The 12,190-nt window shown below is 44.0% G+C and overlaps 1 protein-coding gene across 1 annotated transcript in view; it reads right to left on the bottom strand.

Annotated features, from left to right (window-relative positions):
- Positions 1-12,190, bottom strand: part of MOCOS (molybdenum cofactor sulfurase) — a 68,753-nt gene that overhangs the window by 15,663 nt on the left and 40,900 nt on the right. Inside the window, exons 9-11 of the mRNA XM_047794142.1 lie at positions 7,881-8,043; positions 5,995-6,073; positions 3,692-3,816 (exon numbers count right to left, since the gene is read on the bottom strand). Of these exons, the coding sequence (XP_047650098.1) occupies positions 3,692-3,816; positions 5,995-6,073; positions 7,881-8,043 (367 nt within the window). The remainder of the gene's footprint in view (positions 1-3,691; positions 3,817-5,994; positions 6,074-7,880; positions 8,044-12,190) is intronic.

Below are 12,190 nucleotides of genomic sequence, written 5' to 3'. Positions count from 1 at the left end.
CTTTACTGACTTCTGACTCTTCAGAAGAAAACCAGTGTTGAGCACCTGCTATTCTGATCTTTACGCTCGTGGACGTGGGAATTAATCACAGGAAGCCGGCCATCTCATTAAGAGATGCATTTTCAACAATTTTTGGTTATGTTTACAAACTATTTTTTTGGAATTTATAATAATTTTTGTTGCTTTACTCATTGGTGTACTATTAAAAATTCTGATAAGAACTTAACCAGGGAGTTTCCGTCGTGGCGCAGTAGAAATGAATCTGACTAGTAGCCGTGAGGATGTGGGTTCGATCCCTGGCCTCGCTCAGTGGGTCAGGAATCTGGTGTTGCTGTGAGCTGTGGCGTAGGTCACAGATGTGGCTCGGATCCTGTGTTGCTGTGGCTGTGATGTAGGCCAGCAGCTGTAGCTCTTGATTGGACACCTAGCCTAGGAACCTCCATATGCTGAGGGTGCGGCCCTAAAAAGAAAAAAAAAGACCTCAACTCAGAAAACACTGAGACTCTATGATCACAGTAACATTTTTTTTAAATTTATACACTTCAATGTATAGATAATTTTACTTTCAGTTAAATATGAATAAAGTGATCAAGGAAAGATTTTTAAGCATAAGGTATCTCATACTAAGATAAGATTCCATGAAAGAGGTGGAAAGGAAATACAGGTTGAAGAAAGAAGAGGAGAGAAATAAAATTGTACATTAAAGTCGTGCATCTCTCTGTACATTAAAAAACCGTTTGTTCAGAGTTTCTGTTGTGGCTCGGTGGTAACGAATATGACTAGTATCCATGAGGATGTGGGTTAGATCCTTGGCCTTGCTCAATGGGTCAAGGATCTGTCATTGCTGCGAGCTGTGGTGTGGGTCACAGGTGTAGCTCAGATCCAGCAATGCTGTGGCTGTGGTGTAGGCTGTCGGTTATAGCTCCAGTTCCACTCCTAGACTAAGAACTGCCATAGGCCACGTGTGCGGCCTTAAAAAGACAAAAAACAAACAAAATTTTCATATACATGTTTTTTAATACTCATAAGAATCAAATACCATGGTACTGAGATTCCCATGGCTTATATTTACAAGGGAAATGTACACGTTTCAATTTTAAATGATGACAGGCATACCTTGTTATATTGGCGTTTCACTTTATCATGCCTCACGGATATTAAGTTTTTGACAAATTGAAGTTTTTGTGGCAACCCTGCATTGAGCAAATCTATGGCACCATTTTTCCAACAGCATTTGCTCATTTCATGTCTCTGTGTTGCATTTTGACAATTCTCACCATATTTCAAACTTTTTCTCAATATTCTATTTGTTATGGTGATCTGTGATCAGTGGTCTTTGGTGTTATTATGACTTGCTGAAGATTCAGATGGTGGTTAGCATTTTTCAGCAAAAAAAAGCACTTTTAATTAAGGTACATACCCTGATTTTTAGACATAATGCTATTGCACACTTAATAGATTACAGTAAGTGTAAACATAACTTTTATATGCACTGGGAAACCAAAAAAAAAAAAAAAATGTGTGACTCTCTATATTGTGATAATCTAGACTCCAAACTGCAGTATCTCCAAGGTAACATATGTTGACAATGTGCTGGAAATCACATCCTTTGCAACTGTTTAGACGTGTGTGTGTGTGTGTGTGTGTGTGTGTGTGTGTGTGTGTCTTTTTGCCTTTTCCAGGGCCGCTCCTGCGGCATATGGAGATTCTCAGGCTAGGGGTCCAACTGGAGCTGTAGCTGCCGGCCTACGCCAGAGCCACAGCAATGCGGGATCCGAGCTGTGTCTGCAACCTACACCACAGCTCACGGCAACGCCAGATCCTTAACCCACTGAGCAAGGCCAGGGATCAAATCCAAACCTCATGGTTCCTAGGTGGATTCATTAACCACTGAGCCATGATGGGAGCTCCTGAACTATTTTTTTAATTTAGATGACAATGTAAAGAGGTCGTGTAGTTTAAAAAAATTTCTTCCAAGGTATAACAACACAAAAAAGTTCAAAGACCTAGACCATCAGAGAGCCCTCCACCATTAATGGTACCCTCAAAGTATAATATTCACAAGCTGACACTCCCTGATCTCATATGAAAGAGGTGACAGATTTACCCTGCATAGACCTTTGCCTATCCAGGTCCTCATCTCCCACTAGGACAGTCACTGCTGCCTCCTCCCTGGCCCCTTTACTTCCTTCCTCTCCCTTTCTAATGCAGCCTCTTCATCTCACAGGGAGTGTCTTCCTAATGCAAGCAACATCGTGAAACTCCCCAGTGTAGAACTCTTCAATGAGTCCCCCACCATGAGATAGTGTTTGTAGACTCCTCAGCAGCACAGTCATCTCTTCTCCCCAGATCTGTCCCATCACTCCCCGCCCCACATTCAACCCTCCTCAACCTTTCTCTGAGCCCATGCAATGCCAAGCCCTGCCATGCTGCTCCTGGTGATCTTTTGGCTTCTCTCTGCCTGGAAAACTCCTACACTCCTATTGAGAGGCAGCTCCAAACTCACCTCTTTCCTGAAGCCCTCCATGATTCACTCCAAGTGTAGATTTACAATCCAGTCTTTCTGGGAGCTAATGACTAAGCCAGGCACAAACCAGTAGCGTAACAGCTATCTAGTCACTCATTTTCACCTAGTATTTATTAAGCAACTACTATGTCCTAGGTCTGTTCTAAGCACCAGGGAGGCAGCACTGGACAAAGCAGAGAAAAATCCCTCCCTCACAGAGCTTATGTTCTATGAGAGGGAAGGCAGAACATAAACATAATAACTGAGCATAATGCATGGCCTATAGGATGTGAAAAGTACCACAGAGAAAAATAAAAACACGGAATGAGCTGGGGAGGTTCTGATAGGGGTTCTGGTTTTAAGGAGTCAGGCAAGGCTCCCCTGAGATGGTGCCATTGAGCAGACACCTGAAAAGGCTCTCTTCTTCCCATATGAGCTCAAAGCACTTCCTTCTCTGCTGTCCTCATTTTATCCTCGCAAGAGCTTACGGTAGCAAAAGCTGTCAAAACTTTTTTTTAAGAATTACTTATTTATTTATTTTTAGACCTGCACAGGTGGCATATGGAAGTTCCCAGGCTAGGGGTCCAATCAGAGCTACAGCTGCTGGCCTACACCACAGCCACAGCAACTCGGGATCTGAGCCACAGCTCACGGCAACACTACATCCTTGACCCACTGAGCGAAGCCAGGGGATCGAACCTCCATCCTCATGGATCCTAGTTGGGTTCATTATCACTGAGCCAACTACAGGAACTCCAAAGCTCTTAAGTCTAAGTAGTTGAAGTCTACCGAAGTTGAGCACAATGATGTTCAAGGATGTGCCAAGTTCTCACAACCACTTGGTGTTGGAGCCAAGACTAGAAACCCAGGTTTCCTTAGGACATAGAGAGCTACCAATGTTTTTATTTAACAAAAACTAAACTGTGCTTCTAAACATGTAGGACTGAGGCAGAGTGCTTAAGCAGAAGTGAAGCAGCAGGCTACCAGCCCACCCCAGCCTCCCTAGGGTCATCCTGGAGACTATGAAACAGGTCCTGCTGACCAGGATCACCGTGGCGCCTTTCTACCAGAGGCTGACCACCCCCATCCACTGTCTGCTCCTGAGCAGCTGCCCTGTCAGCTCATTTTGTGGGCTTTGATGCCCAGTTACTGTCCCCTTCTAAAAAGCAAACCGAAATGTGATACCTTTGCCATGTTTTCTCCTCGGATTTCTTCGAAAGTCTGAACTTTGTTTGATCAGATGACATGGACGGCCAAAAAACCTTGACAACCAGGCTGAAATTTTTTCTCCACAATCGTAAGCATTCACCCTGGCCAAAAAGAGAAAGATGGTGAATGTTATATAGTACTCCTTTAAATAATCAAGCTGGCAAAAAGTTAGATAATATAATGTAGATAATATAATGCATGAATGAAGCCCCCAGCAAGATGGAAACCTAAAGTGATAGATGTGCTTAGGAAACTGCGGAGAGATTTCCAAGGCATGGGAAGACCCAAGAGCTGGAGCTTATGCGAAGCTTTCAGATAAATAAAAAGCTCGAAAAATCCTCCTGACAGACCTTATATATATTACTTATACTGACTGAGAGCCAAAATGCTTGGAATTTAAGAGCTTCTAGAACATTAGTTTGCTTTAAGAAGTTCTAGTGGAGGTCCCGTTGCAGCTCAGTGGAAATGAATCCGACTAGAATCCATGAGGATGAAGGTTTGATCCCTGGCGTCACTCAGTGGGTTAAGGATCCCGCGTTGCCATGAGCTTTGCTGTAGTTACAGATGCAGCTCAGATCTCAAGTTGTTGTGGCTGTGATGTAGACCAGCAGCTGTCTAGCCAAGGAACTTCCATATACCACAGGTGTGGCTCTAAAAAGCATAAAAAAATAAATAAGTTCTTGAACCCAGACCCACGTCCTGGTTTTTTACTGGAATAGGGGCCTGACCGGAATATTTTCTCTCGAGGCCACACTATGTGAACTGATATGTTTGGTTTCTAAAACAAAAAAAAAAAAAAAAAAAAACAACAACAACAGCGAAAAAAACTATGCCCGTAAGTCACCAATGTATCTATTGATCTGGGGTTTTTTTGGTTTGTGTGTTTTATTTTATCTTTTTCTAGGGTCGCACCTGCAGCATATGGAGGTTCCCAGGCTAGGGGTCTAATCAGAGCTGTAGATGCCAACCTACACCACAGCTCACAGCAACGCCGGATCCTTAACCCACTGAGCAAGGCCAGGGATCGAACCCACAACCTCATGGTTCCTAGTCGGATGCGTTAACCGCTGAACCACGACGGGAACTCCTTGATCTGGTTTTTTAAAAACTCTTCAAACTTCTAGAATTTAAAAACAGAACTTAAAACTTTTTAATTATAATTTTCACATTATCAGAACTACTAATACAAAACTACTAATAGCTTACAGTGGGATTACAAAATAGATGTTATTGAATGTATATCTTATCCTTAATTTTTACTGGGAAAAATAGCTGCCTTTCAGATCTAGAAAGGGGAGGGAAGAATGAAACCTCACTTTGTGGACATTCTCTCTGGTGCTTTGAGAGATGCACCTAAATCCATTTTCTTTGCTTTGTTTTGCTTTGCTTGCTTGCTTGCTTTCTCCCTCCCTTTCTTCCTTTTTTTTTTTTTTTTTTTTTTTTTGTGGCCACACCTGTGGCATATAAAAGTGCTCGGTCCAGGAGTTCCCATCATGGCTTAGCAGTAACAAACCCAACTAGTATCCATGAGGATGTGGGTTTGATCCCTGGCCTCACTCAGTGGGCTAACAATCCGGCATTGCCATGAGCTGTGGTGTAAGTCATAGACACGGCTTGGACCTGGCATTGCTGTAGGCCAGCAGCTGTAGCTCCGATTTGACACCTAACCTTGGAACTTCCATATGTCATGGGTGAAAAATAAAAAAAAAAAAAGAAGATGTGAATCAGGTCCTATGCCTCACCACTCCCCTGAAGCCACCCCAGCCAAGTTCCACTCTGCCTCCTCTGAACTAACGCCCCCATCTTCCCCTTCCACACCACACTGTTGCAGACTCTATAGGGAGCAATAGAGATGGTCCTGCCCTGTGGAGGTCAGCACTCTAGCAGGAGCAACTGAAAATAAATGTTGGGGAAAATTTAACAAGAAGGAGAAGATACAGCAGAGCAAGTAGAGGGGGAGGGACTGGTCAAGAGGTCTTGAGGCCCTTCTGAGAAAGAGGATTTTCAGCAGCGACCCAATGGAAGTGAGGGAGTGAGCCCTATGGGGAAAAGCATTCCAGGCAGAGGGAACAGCAAATGCAAAGTCCCAAGGTCAGAGCATGCTTGCAGGATTAAGGAAGATCCAGGAGCTACTGTGGCTGGAGTGGAGCGTGCCAGGGGAAGCGGCAGCAGACTGGACAGAGAGTGCAGCTGAGGACTGAGCGATGATACAGGGTGGCTCTCTTCCCACTCTGAGCCACCCTGCAGATGGGCCCCAGTTTCAACTGCCCCAGCCTCACCTGTCTGCACAGACCTTGCTTTGGCAGATCTGAGCCCTTTCGCTGTTTTCCTCAAGCGGCACCTCTATGGGCTCCATCCCTAATGAACAAAGGTTAGAGACAAGTTTATCATCGCACAAAGAGAAAAAGTATGTCCAAAAAAAGTCCATTACTGTGAAATACACAAGAATTTTAATGACCCTGGAAACTGGTTGAATCAAATAAGTGGCTGGCTCTTGGAAACCCTTTATAACACAGAGATTCTCTTCATCATTACTGGTACCACCAACAACGTGTACATTGAGCAACTGTCTCCTAGGAGACCCTGCACTAGGCCAGTCACATCCATAGTCCCTGGGACACTAAAAAGCCCTTTGAAAGATTTCTCTACCTCTGGATGACTGCACATCCTGATGCCATTGCTCTCTAAGCTACCTTAGATCTTTTAGAAATAGGCAGGAATAAAGGCTCAGTCTGTAAAAATGTCAGCATAGTGTCAATTCTTAGTAGCCCCTAGGAGTCAGCATCCAATTGGATTCCTGCATCAATCATCACTATCACCAAAAAACCAACAACGAAAAAAAAACCTATTTCTATGTCCGCATTGGGAAGCTATTCTTTTCTTAAAAATTGCTATATACGTCACACATACAAAGGAGTGTAGAACACATGTACATAATGGTCTAAAAAATAAACACTCCTAGGAGTTCCCGTCGTGGCTAGTGGTTAACGCATCCGACTAGGAACCATGAGGTTTTGGCTTCGATCCCTGCCCTTGCTCAGTGGGTTAAGGATCTGGCATTGCCGTGAGCTGCGGTGTAGGTTGCAGATGCGGTTCGGATCCTGCGTTGCTGTGGCTCTGGCGTAGGCTGGTGGCTACAGCTCCGATTCAACCCTTAGCCTGGGAACCTCCATATGCTGCAGGGCAGCCCAAGAAATGGCAAAAAGACAAAAAAAAAAAAAGAATAAACACTCCTGTACCCAGTTCTCAGCTAAAGTGGTATTCATTCTTCAAACAAATTTAGAATGAAATATGTGGAAGAAACTAATGGAAACTGATCTGAGGCCACTGAAGAATGAAAGACCTTTGATAAAGCCTGGAACGGCTAAGGCCTGCCACCCCTCTGTGCTCCCTCTCCTCCTTACTGATTCATTAAAAATATAGGGAACTGGGAAGCTAAGACACCTGCGGAGAATGTGTGGCAGCCCCTACTCTGTGGACTCCTCCTGTGTGGCCCACCTGGGCCCTCCAGCCACACTGCTTGCTGGCTTGACTCAGGCTAGGGGTCGAATCAGAGCTATAGCTGCCAGTCTACACCACAGGCCACAGCAATGCCAGATCTGAGCTGCATCTTCGACCTACACCACAGCCACAGCAACTCCAGATCCTTAACCCACTGAGCAAGGCCTTGATAGAACCCTCATCCTCATGGACACTAGTCGGATTCATAACCACTGAGCCATGAATGGAACTCCTGAATTTTTTTTTTTTTTGCACATTTCTTGTTATATAATAGTTTATTGGCATATTTTGAGTTCCTTTTTTCTATTAATGTTTTAATTTGCTATATAATAAAGAAACATTATTCATTTTTGTATATCAGTGTTCTAACCAATATTTTTTCTGAATTGCTCTTAGTTTTACTGATGTGAATATTTCCTTTCATGTTCTATGTAAATAGGCATATTAACTTCTAATAATGATATATTAATATCAGACAAAGAATTTCATACTTCATACTTCGGAACAAAGAAAATTACCACGTATAAAGAGGAGCATTACTTAAAGAGGGAATAATTCACCAAGAAGACATAATAATATTAAGTGAAGCAAAATCACATAACCAAGGGAAAAACAGATAAATCCACATTTACAGTTGGGGACCTCAACACTCAAGTTTTCACACCTTGGGCTTTGATGACCATGACCCTTCGCTGCAGGTCAATGATGGGCTGGATCAGGCACAGCCGGGGCTCCTGCTTCTGACTCAGGCAAATGCCATTGTGATTCACAATCATCCAGCTCCGGTCATACAGTAGCCCTTGATTTCCAAGAGGCCACCTGATCACCTAAACAAAAAAGGTCAATGTATTTCAATCCTGGACTCCTCAAAAATGATCTTAACATTTATTGCACAGCAGCTGTACAAATGCAGAGGAATTCAGCAGACTGAACATATTTGTAGAACAGAAACTCACAGACTTAGAAAAACCTATGGTTATTTATCAAGGTAGGCAGGTGGCGAGGGAGGGATGGACTGGGGGTTTGGGATAGGCATAAACACAGTGAGGTATACGGAATGCTTGGCCAGTGGGGACCTGCTTCATAGCACAAAGACATCTATCCAATATTCTGTGATAATCTATGTGGGAAAAGAATCTGAAAGAGAAGGCATGTATGTATACATAGAACTGAATCACTTTTTTTGTACAGCAGAAATCATCACAACATTATAAATCAACTACACTGTAATAAAACTTTAAAGAATGAGAAAAAAAACATTGGAAGTATGCGAAAGGGATGCAGGAGTCAACCTACTGTGCCCAATGGCTGAAACTATAAAATTTTTAATAATAATAGTAATAATAAATAAAAGAAAGAAAAAAAATAATAATAGTAATAATAATAATGTAGTATTAGATTATAACCCAAAGTATAAAATAAAGGCCCACGAGTCCATACTGGTACATAAGCATGTAAATAAAAAAATAAGTAGAAAACGTCAATCTCTCATATAGAAGAATCCTAAATGATTGATGTAGATGTTCCCACACAAGAAGGTAAAGAATAGATTAAAAGCTCCTGTGGTGGCAACGTGGTAATGAATCAGACTAGTATCCATGAGGACTCGGGTTCGATCCCTGGCCTTGCTCAATGGGCTAAGGATCAGCATTGCGGTGAGCTGTGATGTAGGTCGCAGGTGCGGCTTGGATCTTGCGTTGCTGTGGCTGTGGTGTAGGCCGATGGCTACAGCTGCGATTCGACCCCTAGCCTGGGAACCTCCAAATGCCATGGGTGTGGCCCTAAAAAGCAAAAAAAAAAAAAAAAAATGGAGGTAAAGAATAACTCCCTACCCCTTAAATGTGAGCTATACTTAGTGACTTGCTTCCAAAGAGAACAGTATGGAGTAGGGTAGGGGGGGAACTTTACAGTGAAGAAACACGGCAAACACTAGGAGACCCAGGATGACTTCAACAGAGGTAAGTCATGCTGATCGTGTGTACTGTGATATGATGACAAAAGCCTTTTAATTCTGTCGTCCTTCCCCTCAAAGAACATAACCCCATCTATAGAAAGACATCAGACAAACTCCAAATGGACAGATATCCTAGAAAATACATGACCAGCATTCCTCAAAACTGTCAAGGTTATAAAAAACAAAAACAAAAGTCTGAGAAACTGGTACAGCCCAGAGGAGCCTAAGGAAACACGAGAGCTAAATGTAACACGGCACCCTGGATGGGATCCAGACCAGAAAAAGAACATTAGAGGAAAACTAATGAGATGTCAATGATGTGTAACCAGGTCTCTGCAGGAGTTCTGTCCATAGGGTGCACCAGCTGTTTCCAGCACTGCACACACAGTAGTCCCCACAGAGAGGGCTCTTTTGGAGCCAGCTGTCTGATAAAGAAGGGTGTAGGCCCCCCTGCCGAAATGCTTTTGAAAGAGTTATGATTAAGAGACCAATATTCTTGCACTAATTATGAATCTATTTCATCCAGTTTCCCCCCAAGCACTCAGATCAACTCCCCCAGAGGAATCTGAACACTTCGATGGAGGGTAATGAAAAACAGAAAGCAATTTTTAATCTTGATATACCTTGGGGTGGGTCCTTGAGGGACAGATCTCAGGGAAGACTGAGGCATCCAGGAAAGCAAAGGAGAGGAGCTGCAGGCCACAGGACGAGGGTGCAGAACTCAAGGAGGAAGGATGTCAAGGCAAAGGTCACCGCGAGCCCTGCATCCAAGAAGCAGAAGAGTGGTGCGGGGGGAGGCGGGCGGGGGGGGCGCGTTGGGAGGGCCCTTCGAAGATTGATAAACCTGGGTTTAAATCTCACTTCAGCCAGCTATTAGTCTTGGACAACTTACTAACCTTCCTGACTCTTGGCCTTGTCATATGTAAAATGGACCTTATTATTTCCCATAGGATTGGGTAATAATAAAATATCAAGTGAGGAGTTCCCATCACGGCTCATTGGTCAATGAACCCGACCAGCATCCATGAGGATGTGATCCATCCCTGGCCTCGCTCCATGGGTTAAGGGTCCAGCGTTGCCATGAGCTGTGGTGTAGGTTGCAGACGCAGCTCGGATCTGGCATTGCTGTGGCTGTGGCCGGCAGCTGTAGCTCCAATTAGACCCCTAGCCTGGGAACCTCCATATGCTGCAGATGTGGCCCTAAAAAGACATAAATAAATAAATAAATAAATAAATAAATAAATAAAATGTAAAGGCACTAAAATATATCAGATGATCCCTAGATCTTAAGCCCTCTACCTCTGCCCTTCCCTTGCCTGGTATGTCAGATAACCTCTCCCCATAGACTATGGCTGCCTCTGTTCAAGTTCAGCAATATTACGGTCTATAGACACTTTTGTGGCTAAGCCAAGAAACCACCATTATATTTAATCATTATTTCTATAGGAAAACATGTTTTGAATTATGGATAACTTTTAGAAGGCAATCTATTATTAGGAGGTATTTCTCCATGGATCTCACATTTCTGCATGTCTAAGAAGCCGAAAGCCTCACTTTTTGTTCCAGTTGTCTTTTCCAGGACATTCATAGAGGGAACAGCTCCAGTATCACAAAGATAATGGCTCCTCCCTGACCAGAGATTACAAAGGTTGGCTTGCATCCTATTGTGAAAGAGTCATACTTCCTGAGTTAGGGGTTCCTTAACAGGATGAGTACAGCATCCACCTAGGCCCCTCTGTACCCCTTCTTGGGACTTAGGGGGTAAGGGAAGCAACACAGACATGAAGCTCATGCTGCCTGCTGGGCTGTGAGTATAAAATCCTTTATCTCTGGAGTTCCTGTCATGGCTCAGTGGTTAACGAATCTGACTAGGAACCATGAGGTTGCGGATTCGGTCCCTGCCCTTGCTCAGTGGGTTAACGATCCGGCGTTGCCGTGAGCTGTGGTGTAGGTTGCAGATTCGGCTCGGATCCTGCATTGCTGTGGCTCTGGTGTAAGCCAGCGGCTGCAGCTCCAATTCGACCCTTAGCCTGGGAACTTCCATATGCCTCAGGAGCAGCCCTAGAAATGGCAAAAAGACAAAATAAATAAATAAATAAAGTCCTTTATCTCTGACCCAGGAATCCCATGTCTTTTGTCAGCACCTGTGAAACAGTGGCAGGCTGGCTTGTGAGCTTGCAAGGAGGGCAAAGTCTCAGGCTCGTCACAGTTCTTCACACCTATCTGTTGGACTATGTTTATCATTTTCTTTGATTTGTCATCTAAACATTGAATTTACCGGCTTCTTCCTTCCTTCTTCCTCTTTGTCTGAGCCAAGCTTTCAGCCGGTGTCAGTGCTAAGGAGGGAAGCTGGCCTGTGAGGGATTAGCTTTCAGATGGTGCACTGGGGTTTTGGTTACAGAGGGCGTTGAGCAAATAAGTATTCACTGAGGACAATGGGAGCCAGGTTTCTCACAGGATTTATAAGTGCAGAAAGGGGGGCGGCTAAAGAGTTCCCGTTGTGGTGCAGTGGTTACCGAATCCGACGAGGAACCATGAGGATTCGGGTTTGATCCCTGGCCTTGCTCAGTGGGTTAAGGATCTGGAGTTGCCGTGAGCTGTGGTGTAGGTTGCAAACACGGCTCGGATCCTGCGTTGCTGTGGCTCTGGCATAGGCTGGTGGCTACAGCTCCGATTCGACCCCTCGCCTGGGAACCTCCATATGCCACAGGAGCAGCCCTAGAAAAGGCAAAAAGACCAAAAAAAAGAAAAAGAAAAAGAAAAAGAAAGGAGATGGCTAAATAAATCCTGTGTTGTTGGATTGGAACTGGAGGCATTAATCTGAAATCAAGGCTACAAGAGGGATGATTGAGTTGGATAGGTAGATAGATACATAGATAAATAGGTAGATAGGTAGCTACAGGTAGATAGATAGGCAAATAGATATGTGTTTGAAGTGTCTGTTTTCCTTCTGAGACAGTGCTCTCCCTAAGGGCAGGAACCATGTCCATTTCGCTCATCACCGCACAGCAGGTGCAGGC

The sequence above is a fragment of the Phacochoerus africanus genome, chromosome 8 (genome assembly GCF_016906955.1).
Source record: "Phacochoerus africanus isolate WHEZ1 chromosome 8, ROS_Pafr_v1, whole genome shotgun sequence".
Classification (NCBI taxonomy): domain Eukaryota; kingdom Metazoa; phylum Chordata; class Mammalia; order Artiodactyla; family Suidae; genus Phacochoerus; species Phacochoerus africanus.
This window is presented reverse-complemented; position numbering and strand designations above follow the sequence as displayed.